At 37.6% G+C, this 15,374-nt stretch overlaps 1 protein-coding gene across 1 annotated transcript; it reads right to left on the bottom strand.

Annotated features, from left to right (window-relative positions):
- Positions 1-851: 851 nt before the first annotated feature.
- On the bottom strand, positions 852-14,514 carry ube2d2 (ubiquitin-conjugating enzyme E2D 2 (UBC4/5 homolog, yeast)). The gene is made up of 7 exons (XM_032554573.1): positions 14,223-14,514; positions 12,512-12,575; positions 5,061-5,092; positions 4,846-4,923; positions 4,572-4,677; positions 3,879-3,972; positions 852-2,321 (listed from the first exon to the last, which is right to left on the bottom strand). Exons 1-7 carry the CDS (start codon positions 14,244-14,246, stop codon positions 2,276-2,278), a joined length of 444 nt encoding a protein of 147 aa, XP_032410464.1. The 5' UTR covers positions 14,247-14,514; the 3' UTR covers positions 852-2,275.
- Positions 14,515-15,374: the final 860 nt, after the last annotated feature.

Raw genomic sequence — 15,374 nt, 5'->3', positions numbered from 1 at the left:
CTGGATTTATTTCATTTGTAAAAATAAATTTGTAAAATAGAATTAAAATAAGCAAATGAATGTTTGTTTATAATGCTAGGAAGCAAAAAGCTATTTTACAAGTTTGACTCAATATAGCAGTTCAGCTAGACGCTGAAGCAAATTAGAGTAAATAGATTTCTTAAAGAAGAACATGTGATCTTTGATAGTATAAGTGATATACAAATAATGTAAAATTAATTCCGCATGAATTCCCACAAGATCCATTTGTGGGGTTCTCATCAATCCTTAAAAAACGATACATTCATTTTTCCCTGTTTGTGTTCCTCCAGTAAAAGTAAAAGTTGGACTGGACGAAAACGCAAGTGTAATTTTGCACAAAAAGAAAAACTAAAAGCTCATCTCTACATATCAAAATACATTAAAAATAAAGTTTGCTTCTGAAATTCAGATTTCTGGTTTTTGAATGTCAGAAAAGTAAGGCCTGAAAATCCAAACACGATTACAAAAAAAAAGAAGAAAAATTAGAAAAAACAACAACAGAAAAACCCATCCCATCCATTAAGATTGTATTTAAACCATTAATAAATCCGGTTAATTGGTTCGTTTGGTGTCCATTTACATCCATGAAAACATTCCATCTTTATGCGAGACAAAAAACTTAAAACCAGAGTGTCTCGGCTCTTTGTATTCGCTTGAAAAAAAAAAAAAATAAATTGTCGTTTGAGTTTCCGCTCAGATGTTTCCTAACAGACGACTCAAGAAAAAAAGAAAATTCCAAAGAACTTCACCACGAACGTGACGAAACGCCGAGCGCCGCCTGGACGTCTTTTCAAACGAGCCTGACGACGAGTCAACACAGGAGTCGGAGGTTTTTATTACACAGTTTAATCAACACACAAAGCTCAACGAGCCTCTCAGGTAATTCAATATACAGAGGTTTTGTGCAAGAAGAGTGGGTTCTCCTCGCACCCAGAGCCCAAGCCAGTCCCGTAGCCATTTCAGATGTTAGCCGCTAAATTTGACAATAGCAAAAAGGTAAAAGAGGGCAGGAGGGTAAATAGAACAAAAAATAAAGAAAAAATAATAATAATAAGAGGGAAAGAAGCAACCTAAAAGAAACATGGGGCAGAGAAGGAAAAAATAATAATAATAAAAATAAAACATAGAAAATGCTTAAATAGCTGGTCCAGAATCTCCACTTTGAGAGTAAAGGGAAAGAAAAAAGAAAAGGTGGAGACAGAGGGGTGGGGTGGGGGTAGGGTTACAAGCTGTGCGTGCAATGTGTGTGTGCCCGTGTGTATGATGAGGTTTTCACCTGGGTGGAGAGCGTGGAAGGGGGAGAGGGGGTCAGGGGATAATGAGGAGAATGAGGTGTGTGAATAAATTCAAGTCCTTTCATAGAATCCAACAGAAGAGCAAAGTAGGCCATGAGTTTTTTTTTCTTTTTCTTTTTGTCTCTCTCTCTCCATTATACACAGCCTGCAATGACTTATGCAGTTCTTTATATATTTTTTTTATTTTATAAAATACAGAGTGCCCTTCGACTCGCGTGTGAAAATTGCTGTCTTGAATCGACGCCTTCACAGATGGAAATTTCAACAAAATGAGAAAGTCCCCCTTTTATTTTTTTCCCAAACCCTTCTCACCCCACCCCCTTAAAAAAAAAAAAAAAAAAAAAGGGGGGGGGAAAAAACAAAAACACAAAGATCCCCTCAAAGTTTTGCAGTTTCTAAAGAGGAATGCTTTAGTAAAAATGGGGGAAGAGGAGGGTGCAGGCATGCAGGAATAAGGGCTATATATGGTGGACGGGGCAGAGTTTTTTTTTTTTGGGGGGGGGGCGACAGCCCAGCCTGCTTGGATGTCGAAATGGAATCAAACGAGAAAGTGGAGCGATGGGATCCCAAAAAAAAAACAAACATGGGGATGGAAAGAGTACGGTCAAGAGGAGACATTTTCTATTTCAAAGTTGACAGTCTGTACACTGGAGGATGGGCAGATGAGCTGGGGGGCAGGATGGAGGGGGGGAAAGTCAAACAGAGAGGGAGTGGGATGGGGGGGGGGGGTACAGAGGGAGTTTTACAGGTGCTGTGGTGAAGGAGGGGCATGGCTCAAAGAAAGCACTCCAATGGAAACCAACAAGATCTTGTTTTTAAACTTCTCATTTGTTTTGTATGGGTTTTTTTAGTATTTGTTTGTTTTTTTGTCGTTTTTTTTCTTTTCTCTCTCTTTACATCTGAATCTCCCCCTAACCTTACGTCGTAGAGGTGGTTGGCCATGTTTCTACCCCCCAGCACTACATTGCATACTTTTGTGTCCATTCCCGGGCTATTTTGTTGTACCTGTGGACAGAAAAGAAAGAAAGAAAGAAAGAAAGAAAGAAAAAAAAAACACAAGGTTAGTTTGGTTTTTTTCATGTTTAAACTTTCCTGCATTCTAAAAAAAAAAAGAAAAAGAAAAAAGAAAGCAGAAAATGGCTACGACTTGGTAGCAGCTGCTAAGTGGTTCACACATTATATAATAGGGAAGTTGAAGCATCTAAATAATCTGAACACATTTAGGTTTGATTGTACGCCGGAGTGTTAGGGCCACGCTAACAAAAGGAGAATAATAAAATCACAAGAACTAAGTCGTACGAGAATAAAGTCATAATGTTGCATCACAAAATCATAACACGAAGGGAGCTAATAAAAAAGCAAAATGGCGTTTCCGTTTCTATTTGTAAAAAACGAAAACGCCATTTTGTGGAGCGTCGACAGGAGCTTCTGTTTGGATGTGCAGTCAGAGCTGAGAGTGGTAGGATTGTGACATGATGAGCTTCAGTGACAGACTTATCCATAAGTTCATAATCATCATTTGCAGCCATTGCTTGCGTCCTGATTTAGAGCGTCTGGCTTCTTCTAGTGCAGAATTATGATGCAAGTCTCACGTCAAAGACGTAAAAGTCGGACGAAATGCAACGTGACCGTTCAGACTTTGAAAAGAATCGCAAATGCATTCGAGTTTGTAAGTGGATTTTTCTGGCGGAGTGTAAGGATCAGAATTGGGTCGTTGAGACTGCAGTGAAGAAGTCCGATATGAGGAGCGATAGAAAAAAAAAACATTTGGGTGGCATTTGCCTGTGTGAACGTAACCTAGGTTAAATATTTTGAGTCCTGTTCTTTGATCTTCTTAAAGATAAATTAAATTTGATTGAAACTGGTTGTGGCAGGTCAAAGATTTACAAAACCAGGGGCGTGCCGTGGTGGCGTAGGGGTTAGCGCGACCCGTATTTGGAGGCCTTGAGTCCTCGACGCGGCCGTCGCGGGTTCGACTCCCGGACCCGACGACATTTGCCGCATGTCTTCCCCCTCTCCTTCCCTGTTTCCTGTCAGCCTACTGTCACATAAAGGACACTAGAGCCCACAAAAGACCCCTGGAGGGGTAAAATAAAAAAAAAAAGAGATTTACAAAACCAGAAATGGACATTTTGCTAGAAAAATTCTGAACCGGGCATCTCCGTAATAAACGCACGGATCGTTTACTAGATCTAGTAAACGAGCATGAAAAACTATCTTCATGCTAAATGTATATATGCTTTTTTTGGTCAGGGATGGTTTCATTTGTTCAACAGCTTCCTTGATTTTTTTGGGGTGAGGGGTTTGTTGGTATTTTCTAGAACTGGCTATGCTCTTGAAAATTAACACTAAAGCTAAATAGACAAACACTTTTAGCCCAAAGCCAACTGTGAGCCAATGGTGTCCTCAGTGTGAAACGCTCCTAGCACAGCTACACAGGCCTGTCATCTATCCATCTGCACTGCTGATCGTCACAGATACATGAAAACTGAAACAAAATGGATCCCGGGAAAACGAAGAAAAGATCAAAAAGAAAGAAAAAAAAGAGAGACGACAGCGTACTTTTCCCTGTCAGTCTTGTAGATGCGGGCGATCTCGGGTACTAAGGGGTCGTCCGGGTTCGGGTCGCACAGCAGGGAGCAGATAGACAGGAGAACTGAAATGAAACGCAGGAAAACAATACGATCGTTTCACTTTTGACGCCATTAGCAGAAGTTACTGTCATAAACGATAATATCTTTGTTTTGACACCATTTTCTAGTAATGTAATGACAATGGTATAACGCAAAAGATTAATGAACTTTAAATTCCAATGAACATTTAATACTGGAACTGGAAGACATTTTAGATATCCAAAACAAACAGAAACAATAAAGTGAATTATGAAATCTCAAAAGTCAACAAACGTGCCCTTCAAAATAAAAAAAAGAAAAGAAGAAAGGGCGGCGGGGGAGCTCATTCAGACTGAAGACTTTTGTTATCCAGGTTTTGGTAGAAAGAGCGAAAAGGGAAAAACAACAAATCATGCAAATGAAGATTACTGAGCTTGTTTTAATTTATCATGTAATTAGTTGATGTGTTGCTTACTGTGACAGGAAATAAAATCAAACAAATCATGCAAAAATCTGCCATTTAAAGGAGGACCTCAGCAAGAGGACAGTATAGCACATAGGAAGTAATTTCAATGGAAAAATTAAAAAAATTAAAAAAAGGAAACGGCTGCTTTGCGTCGTCAGCTTGCAGAGAGCAGCTCACCTTTGGAGATGGTGAGAGCTGGAGACCACTGTGATCGCAGAATGTCAAGACAGATGCTGCCGTTGCTGTTGATATTTGGGTGGTAGATTCTTGTGGTAAACGCAACCTGAAAGCAGAGAAACGGCGCCGTGAGGAGGGTATGCAACAAGCAGCGCGGGAAACTATGCCGTCGTATTTTTGTTGTGTTTGTTTTTGAGGAAGTCTGCACAACGTAAGGTCACTTCAGTCACGCGGCTTCTTTACGCACACGTCTCTGCGTCTACGTCCTAGTTACCTTTGGCGGTTTGAAGGGGTAGTCTGTGGGGAAGTGGATGGTCAAGAAGAAAACCCCGCTCTGGTAAGGACTGTCATTCTAAAGCAGAAAGACACATTCTGGTTGACGAGTAGCGAAAAATGTCTACCAAAGTTGACGTTCTACGTAGAGCCCATGCAAAACTTAATAAGGAACATTCAAGCAAAACGGTCAGAGGCGAGCAAGTGAATACTTACAGGTCCCATTATTGTGGCTTGCCAGTGAAACACTGCAACAAACAAAAACAGAAGTTGGTTATGAAACGCAAAGAATATAATGTTAGAATGAATAAGGTCGCATGTTTGTTCAACAGGAAGACTGGAACTCACTCCAAATACTGCTTTGGTTTTTATATATATATATATACACAAGACAAGTAGATTTTAAAAAGGACTCCTGCTAAAGGTGTTATGATGTGCAAAAGAGTGTGACAAATATGTAAAAAAAAAAAAAAAAAAAAAAGTGTCCAAGCACCGTTCTGCCTGCGAAGATGTGTCAATCTGAAAAACAACAAAAACCCACAAAAATTTTGCATCGCGAGAAAAAAAAACAAACAAAAAAAAAACCAGTCTTTTGTAGGTTGTACGGTGGTTTATTTGATGTTGGATGGCAGGAAATGACACACAGATGGCAACAGTGTTAAGGCTGATGTTTCTCATGGTGAGGCGTTAGCGTCTTAAAGAAACCCAAAACTCGCTTCAAATCCACACACAATCAATAAAACAAACTAAAACGTTCCCCAAGAGAGTTATATTTTTTAAGTTTTGAGTTGTTGGGTTCATGATTTAGTTATTATTTACTAGCATGAAGTGATTGACAAATCATGCTTGCGACATAGTGACTTGTTATTGCACTGGAATGCAACGCTCACAAAACACTTTCTTTGAAACACTGAATTGGGCAAAAGTAAGCAGTAGGAGAAGCGGTGCTAAAACGAACCAAATAGACATCAGAGACGGTTAATCTCTTCTTGATCGCTGATCAGCGGATACAATGCTGAAAAATCATATTTTGTTTTTCGAATCGAAACTACAAACTCTCTCCGTTTTCAGTCTCTAAATGCCCACAGATTTTGCTACGTCTCAAAGTTGAGGACAGTACAAGTCAGATAAAGGTTAGGTATATAAACTTTGACTAACAATATTAGAAAATTAGATAGATTCAAAATTATTAGCTATATCAGCATTCTTTTTTCCCCTTGTTTTAGTCTTTAGAAAATAAACAACTTAAGCAACCATCGCTGTGTTTCCATTAAAAATGTGCACAAAACTGCGGATATTCTGCTAACGTCAGAAATAAAAAGTATAATTTCACAACTTTTCTAAATAAGAAGAGTTAAAGTAACTTGTAAATAAGTTTGCTCACAATAAGTCATCAAAAAAACATTGCGCGCCATGTTCCAACCCCCACTTCCTGTTGTCTTCTTAGTCATTTCCGACAGTAGTAACATTCTTTTGAAACACACCAATATCAATACAGCGGAAAAACCACAAAAGCAGCAATTTTTTTAAATTGCCGTGTTTTTATTAAGCAAATGTGTTCTCGTAATTCCAATTTTCGCAATAAGGTCAATGGAAACACAGCTAGTGTTGCCAGACAAACACATTGTGCACTTTTTCTTTTAACAGGTAAACTACCTTTACAGCAAGGAAAGACCATATATGCACTTCCACACGAGTACAGTGTTTTTAATAATAATAATACTATGGTAAATATTTAGCGCAAAGGACCGAGTTGAAAACAAGCAGCTTTCAAGCTCTAGGAATTGGTGAGGCGTAATACCTGAACAAGTCTCAACTCTCAAACATGAAACAACGGCGTGGGAGTCGGTCCCAGGTGTTTTAGTCATGATAACCATCAGCTCACCCAGGTAGCGTCTGCTGCAGCTTTACAGGTACAGCACAGTGTGTGTGTATGTCAAACTCTGTGGATTTGCATAAATCAGTGGGCTGATCTAGATTGTTCTTATGATTATAATTCAGTCAACAACACAAAAACTTTACATTATGTGTCCTGTAAAGCTAAAACGCTGGAATTATTGATCCCTTATTGTGTTATTGCTTTAAATTACTGGTGTTTCTGGAGGTTTCCGTTTTGCCTGAACTGACATTTCCATTTTTTTTAAATTTATTATTATTACTATGGAATATACCTCATGTAAGATCATTAGAGCAAACGTTGACCATCGAATAAATATACCAAAATAGAAATATTCCTGCATTAAGCTAGTAGTTTCTAATCCAACAGAGAACAAAAAGATAATTCCCCGTTTATGAATTAAACCACTTTTTCTGGCTGTCACCATACCAAAATAAATTATAGATAAAAAACAGCGCCATTTTGTGAAAGTCTTCAGTATTTGACCTAAACATTACAGATAAGAGTCAAATATGATGGGTCGTCAATTGACCAGTATATTAACACATCCATTCAAGAATCTACCATTCTCACAAAGTCCAAATAAATAAATAAACAAATAAATGTTTGAGCAGGATGTAGTGTGGAGTTAGAGAAAATGCTGCCATTTGACTCGGTGTGCCACTTTGCATACGGCCTCTCTGCCCTTTCACGGTTCAGTTTGGATGTAAATGAACGGGTCTGGTTTTCAGTGAGGACTAAAAGTGATTCGACTCATTTACTTTACACGACAAAAGAAAATCCTCCAGATCAAATATCTTCTTTGACGCGTTTGTTTAATCCGCTCAAGTCTGTGTTGCTTAGTGGACAGTATCCACAAATCCATACGTGCTTAAATGAGGTATTGCGGTATGGGTCCGAGAGGCCTGATTCGGTTACGTTTACAGTGAAAGACATGGCAAGTCCAAAGTCAGAGAGGTAGGTCGAAAATAAATTCCATTAGATGATAAAAACTGTTCGGTATCACGCTTTTAAAAATTAAAAGGCCAGCTGAGAACCAGACGATGCTATTTTGAGCTCTTAATTAACCGATTATCAGCAAATCAGGGGACTTTTACAAAAGCAGCTTTGGTAATATGAATACCTGAACCTGCCAGAAATAACACCAGCCAAATATTTAAGGAGTCAATCACTGCTCCGATATGCAAAGACTGTCAACGGAAGTAAGACGGAGATTTTTATTTTTTTTTTTAAGCCAATTGTGTCGAGACAGGCAGCTCTTAAGACAATGACTAACTTTGAGGCGATGTGTGTTTAGGTGGAATGGTTTTGGGGCATAAAGGCAACTACCCGAAACCCTGCTCGTGTCAGACAAATTGGTTTCTCTTTGCGTCAATACACTGGTTGTTTTAAATAAAATTCTAAAAAACAATACAAGAAAAAAAGATAATATACTTTAATATAATATACTGATAATATTACTGATAATATTAAGATAATATACTGATAATATACTAGTAGTTTGATTTTTAACTAAAAACATCTTTAGAGGAAAAACCTTAATTCAGTAACATTACTGTCATCTCAGCTCCTGGTGTCAAAAGTGTAGGAAAATATCTAAAATTGTGACTCCAGCAATGACGGATTGAACTACAGTTAGGAAAGAGTCTGGTATTAAAAAAACTGTAAATCCCAGAATGCACTGCAATCACCCACTTTGCTAATATTTGACGTCATGTTAACAGATGCTCTCTGACAGAAGTCAACCTCTTACGCGACAGCTCCTGATTTGAAGGAGACATATTTTATTGGACTTAAAGGCTAGACTCCCAGTTAGCCGTTAGCGAACAGTTAGCGGCTAGCCGAGCCGCTAACTGCTCACTGTTCGCTTTGTTTCCCCAGCCGAAGTTTTCCACAAAAGCTTCGGCTTTGTGGATAATTCTGAATAATTTACAATTGCGTCACTTATGTGGTGAATCCTGTTCGACGTCAATGTGCTTAGAAACTTTTCATAAAACAAAAGTAAAAGGTTGTGTCTGGGCAGAGATAAACTAGCTTAAGAAAACTACTTGAACATAGGTTTTGATATTCAAGAATTGGTTGAAGTGTTAAAGTTTAGGCCTGTGGTATTATTAGTGTTTTATGATGAGTCATTATAATTATGCGTGAGCTCACTTCGTTTACCAGATTTAACCTTCCCTCTCTTTTCAATGGCCTATAAATAGTCCATAAAACATGCTAAATGTCTGTTTTGCTAAAAGCTAACCGTTAGCTAAACTAAGGTAACTGCTGAAGCTAAAGCTAACCAAGTGCTCTCGCATTCATGTCACAGTCAGCTGTATCAAATCGCTGGCGCTCATAGACATTATTGGTATTTACGGTGCTTAAAGTACATTGTTTAAAACAGCAAAAAGCTTCTTTAAGTCTGTGTAAGCCACCATTTTATGCGACATTACACACTCTGAACCAAACATCTTGGAAATATATAGTGATATTTTCTTTTATTAATATTATTATTTACTTTTATTATTATTATTATTATTATTGGAGCCTTGTAACAAAATTGATTTCAATATGTACCTTTTAAACGTACAGTTGAGTGACAATAAAGTATGTGAACGTCTAAATTAAATCCATCTCCATGGTGACTGATCAACAGATTAAGAATCAATTGTCCAAATAGTTTTTTTGATTTCCAATTCTGCGAGTTACATTACTTTATCACAAGATTACTCTATCTTCCCTTCTGCTTTGCATTGTGCACTGAATGTTTGAACCCATACCAATCGTTTTCAGTATTAAAGCTGCAGTAGGTAGCTTTTATAAAAGAAAATTTAATATACATTTGTTAAGACTGTGGCATATATGTCATGCCACTATAATAAGAGACAGATAATCTATGAAAATTATAACAAAACAAAGTTCCTCTGGCTTTTTCCAGTGATTCTGCCGTCATCTGCAGAAACGCACCGCTCCCGATCAGAAACAACCAATCAGAGCCAAATGTAAACAAAAGTCTGAATAATTCACAGTTATGTCACTCATGTGGTATGATGAGCTCTCTCGTTTATTGGAACCTCACCCAGACTTTTAAATTGAAGTAAAACAAAAAACAAAAAATGGTGGACAGATATAACTTCAAGTAAGCAGTGACTACAAATTACTTGAAGCAAGATTAGCAAAATCCCAGCTTTATTGACGGAAAGGTTAAAATGAATGTGCCATAGCGCAAAAAGAAAAGAAAAGAGAGCAATACGTCGCTGTTTTGAGAAACAAGTCTGGGTATTTCCTGGATGTGTTTACACAACAAAAAGAGAAATGCTTCCTGAATTTAGGTCAATGCACGGGACTCAGTGCTGATACTTTCATTTTCCTTTCCAACGGACACGGCCTGAGCTTTATGTTCAGTCTGCGTTCCTACTTTCAAAGTTGTGGTCAACAAAGTTAATGAAGTTCATTTTGGCCTCGTTGTGAGTCTTTACATTAAGTAACAACGCATTAAGATGGACTTCAAAGGGGAGTAGGACAAATTCCTGCAGCTAGTTTCTATTTTTAGGTTGACTTGGAATCACCAGATTACAGAGTTGGGCGCTAGATAAACTAGCTCCAGGTCTGGTTCATAACTCACAGATTCATATTCCAATCGAATAAAGTTCTGGACACCATTTGGGGCAGTCGACTGATGAAGTATGACACATTGAGTCCCAGGTTCCAAACAAAATAAATATGAGTGACCCATTTACTGGAGTTGTGTAGGAATATTTCTTTACAGCAGACCTTTAGTAATTATAAAAGATTACTTTAAAATGGTCTATCATGACTTTTGCATAAATAGCCAAATTAAATCAAATCAAAATTATGATGAAAATAAGCAAGTGCTAAATGATGGCAAATTATATTATTGTATGGTTAGCTATGTTTATGAAGATTTAAGCTGAGTGTTCGGACAGATTTTTATCGCCATGTTCTGTTAATCAGTGAGTGGCAAGGAAACATAAAAACCTGCTTTGAGAGTCATAGGAATAGAATATAAATAAGGGGATGTGGACATGTTGGCGAAAAAATATTAAGCCAAGAAAAAAATCCAGGAGAACACAAAGCTTATGTCGTTATTCTGGGTTTTAACACCTTTTGTCATCGTAAATGTTGACATTTCTGTCTGCAGACTTCCTTAAAAGCTTCGGGTCTCGACCAGAGATTTCTACACTTAGAGGAACATTTGTTGTTTTTTTTTTAAATAAAAGTTACCCGCTTTACCTGCAGCTTTAAGAAGCTTGTAGAATTTTCTGCGTCTACATCGTCTTACAGGACAAGTTGTACCTTAAATAGTTACCAATACAGTAATCGTATGTTTGAAGCTAAAGTGGGTTGACAACACCTTTAGGGGAAAGTGGTTTTCATCCTTGTTTTTATAATGTGTTTTAGCATCTATACAGTCACAATAAACATTAAATCAGTTATTCGCATGATAAATTCAAATGAGTGCGATAATTTCCACTTGCGTGCTTGTTTGTGTAATCTATAAAGCGACGCTGCCCTTTAATATTATTGAAAAGGCGCCATTTTGAAGAATGCTGCAAACATTTGGCACACAGTACAAAGAAGCTAGTTTGCACTTTGTTTTTTTTGTCACGTGTGTTAACTGGCAGATTTGCCTTTTTCTCTGTCTGAGCCTCATTATTATTAACATGCTTTTTCTTCATAATCCATTTAATTTATTGTTTTGGTTGTTTTATTTTTATTTATTTTGGATACCTAAAATGTCTTCCTGTCCCAGTGTCAAATGTTATTTGGAAATCAAAGTCTATCAATCATTGAGAGGACGTACTTGCATTATTATGACTTTTTGATTATATTAGTTGAAAATTCTCTCAAAACGACAATATTATCGTTTATTGCAATAATTTCCGGCACAATTAATCGCCCAGCAAAATTTGTTACTGTGATGAGCCAAGGCTAGAGTCCCGTGAATTTACATGTAAATGTTCATTAATAGGTACTGTCGCACTTTTAGAAATAAACTTGAACAATTAAGGGGATCGTGTAAAAGAATGGTATCCATAACTTAAAATCAAGCAATTTTTAAACTCTCAACTTTAAGCAAAGAAAAAAGTAAACCTGACCAAATGTGTTACTTTTTTTTTTTTTATTTGTAATATTTGATACTCCAATTCACCTAATCGTTTCTGTGTGTTGTCAGTCGCTTTGAGACTTTGTGTTTGCAAGACAGAAAGTCAGTTTGGAAAATCATGGTGATAAATCTTAAAGGAAAACTTCCCTCCATTTACATTACTACAAAGCTTTAATCTCAATGCAACTCACTACTGGTGTAGAATTAAAATACTTTATTAGGTAAAGAAATCTATTGCACAGTATAAGTACATAAAAAGCTTGCTCAACATTTTAAACAGACTGTCAAAACAGGTTCTGTTTCTTACTTATGTCTCAGAAGAACTATGCATAAACGTTATAGAAAATATAACTGATATTGCGGGACAAAATCACAATCGTACAGCGTGAATCTCAATCCAAACCCAACTCATTTTGATCAGGTCCATTATTTTCTAAGGCTTGATTCCTTTGAACAGATACTACACTGTGTACAACAGCATAATATGCATCCAAACCCGTTAGTACACCAACAAGTCCCATCTGTTCTTACGCAACAAAATTTAGGATGTGCATAATTCTGAATGCACAGTCATTCCTTTTTATGATGACGATGATGATTGTTAAGATTATTATTATAATTTTTTTTTTAATCAGTACAGATTTTGACGTCTTAACTCACTGTCATCTCCTACTGGTCCTGCAGAACACTGGGCTGGAGGGTCCCGAGCCAAGTCATTCAACTCCTGTGGCAAAAAAAAAACACACCAACAAACAAAAACATTTTTTGGTCACATTCTGCTTCAGAGTTTCGGTTAAGGAATAGTAAAATAAAACTGAAATAGAAATATAATCAATTTGAACTTAATTGTTTAAGTTCCCCAGTTCAAGTGTCCACTCTGAAACTGCAGATTGCGATGAATAGTGCAACGAGAACTTGTTCATCCCCTTTAACATGAGTCTACTATAGCGCAGTAAGCTTTGATTAGCGCAGTAACAGCTATTACGTAACGTCATTTCTCCGGATATCGAGGCTGCACTGAATAACCTAAAAAAAAAACAACAACAACATAACAGTATGACAGCATTTTTTTATGATCATGTACAGTCGTAATAAACGATGTGTGGCACGGTGCCACATTACAGTGGAAAATGCTACTTTAGCATACGAGCTATCTGTTGAGGTTCAACAGTAGCACAGGATGTCATGTTAAGACAGACTCCGCTTGCTGCTCGGCTACATTAAACATGTGTTAGCAGTATTGAATTACAACAGAAAATAACACAATAAAACGTTTAGCTTAGAGAAGTAGTAAAAAAAAAAAAAGCTGAACAATTAAAACTAACGACGTCCTGCTCTTTATTTAATAGCAACATGCGATCAAAGGCAAACCAACAAGCAAACGGGCCCCGTTCCCACAACGTCAAAAATGTTAGCATTATACAACCAGCTATCAAATACTTATCTATGACTACCTCATCCTTGGTGTACAAGGAACAACGAAGTGAAAGACGCACACAACACGACTAGCCTTCATTAGAATTGAAAATGTGCCGTCTGTATAAAGAGAGCAGCTACAAGGGTACACAAGGCTAGCTGGCGCTACACCAATCGTTACCTATGAGATGACACAGTAATATATACCGGTAAAGAAAAAATAATTACAAGACGTAAACATTTTGACGCCAATAAACGGTCAGCTGTGTTATTTACTAAGCACCAGCGTCTTTGTTGAGCTATGGTTAGCCTTGCCGTTAGCTGCTTAACATAAGAGGTATCTGTCAAACCAAGTTACTGCATTTTTTTTTTTTTCCTTTCAAAAAAATTTGTCAAGACAGCTAGGCTACTGTATACAAGTGCTCCTCGGGATATACGTTCAGTCTCAACCGAAGAAGCCATTCTTGTGTGGATAACTACAAAAAATATTGTTAAATACGGCTAGCTAGCATAAAGCGAACGTTTTAGCTTCCCCGAATTAGCCAACCACCGGGATGACCACCACCAACAGCTAGCACGCCACCGTATTTAATAGCGTGACACCCGGAGATGTGTTAAACTTCAAGTTAACGTTAATATCTGACATAACGAGATTAAATGTAAACACAACGTGACCCCACGGAAAAAAGGACCGGGAGGAGCTATTCCGTCAACAGCTAAGTTGGCCCATTTCAAGCGGCTCCAGTTAAGAGACGACGGACCGCTGCCATCACTACCGTCACCAGCCTTTCGCCGATCCCTCGTCGGCACACGAAACTAACTTTAAGGGCTTTTCGTAATGTTTAAAACGGCTCTCGGCACAATAAACTCGTCGGACAGGCATCTGAATAGCAGCCGCGGTTCACAATCCGCAACAAAACTGCAAAATCCAGGGCCTCGCCGTTCACTTCCTTACCTTGTGAATTCTTTTCAGAGCCATTGTTGTGCTAGCGCTTCTGTCAGGGAAAACGTGCGATTAAAATGGCGTTTGGTGAACCACTCCGTCCGTTGGTGGAAACTGCAGCTCAGGGAATCATAAAACACCGTCTCTACATACACCGGTCACCGTGTGTTGCCAAAAGGAGCCACCGAGAAAATTTTGAGGCGAAACTGAAAGATAGAAGGGGTAGAACCGCGGTCCTTCCTCCTACTGCAGCGGCTACCAAATCACTGCGGCCTGCCTGCGCTCCTGTGAGCTGCAACAAGAAGAGCACTTCCGGACAACTCTCTTCACAGTAAACGCGTTTGTTTGTTTAAAAAAAAAAAAAATCTATTTATTTATTTATTTTTACAAAATATACACTATTTAATTTTTTAACACCACGAATTAAAATGAGCTAATATGAAAACTTTAAAGTTGATTATCCATTTTAGTAGTCTAACTTTTACAACAATCACCAGATACAACTGGAATAAATCTCAAATGATTGTTGGGTTTTCTTTGACACTAGAAGACCTACAGAAAAAGTGACACGAAATATTGAAGTGGGATTCAATTAAATTTGATTCCAATTCAGTGATTTCAAGCCTATGTAGTCCAATAAAGTACTGTCAAACTCAACGTTATAATTTGCAAACACCGATTTCAAAACTTCGAAAGCAAAACTGGTAGTTTGAAGCTCGGTAGTCTAGTCCCTCATTGAGTGACATTGAATGGGATGTTTAATACTGCATTTGTATTCAATTGCTCAAGTAAAGAAACAAATAAATAAGTAAATAAATAAATAAATAAAACGTGTGTTTTGCTGCCAGTCAAACATTTAATTGAACTCTGCGTGTTCCCAAGCTCTTACAAATAAATTTGAGCATACGTTAACAATATGTAGTTAACTGAGGTTAGATTTATTGCTTGGGCTGGGGGGAAAAAAGTGCATAAATGAGATGGGTACATTTATTTATGCATTTATTGGTTAATACATAAATGCATCGTGTTAATCGCAAAAGTAAGCAAATCAATACATAAAAACAGCGTTTATAATGAAGTGTTCCCCCCCATAAACCTGCTTAGTTAATTTTCATACTAAATTTTGTAACGTTAGCTAATTCCGTGCTTGAGTGGTCATGAAGA

The sequence above is a fragment of the Xiphophorus hellerii genome, chromosome 23 (genome assembly GCF_003331165.1).
Source record: "Xiphophorus hellerii strain 12219 chromosome 23, Xiphophorus_hellerii-4.1, whole genome shotgun sequence".
In the NCBI taxonomy this organism is placed as follows: domain Eukaryota; kingdom Metazoa; phylum Chordata; class Actinopteri; order Cyprinodontiformes; family Poeciliidae; genus Xiphophorus; species Xiphophorus hellerii.
This window is presented reverse-complemented; position numbering and strand designations above follow the sequence as displayed.

Bases quoted from the DNA above. Each gene is read 5' to 3' on its own strand.
- ube2d2 (XM_032554573.1), bottom strand. From the start codon at position 14,246: ATGGCTCTGAAAAGAATTCACAAG. The intron at 5,093-12,511 runs GTGAGTTAAGAC...TGTTTGTTGCAG, and splicing joins AGGACCAGTAGGAGATGACA to TGTTTCACTGGCAAGCCACA. The intron at 2,322-3,878 runs GTACGCTGTCGT...TTCTGTCCACAG, and splicing joins TACAAGACTGACAGGGAAAA to GTACAACAAAATAGCCCGGG.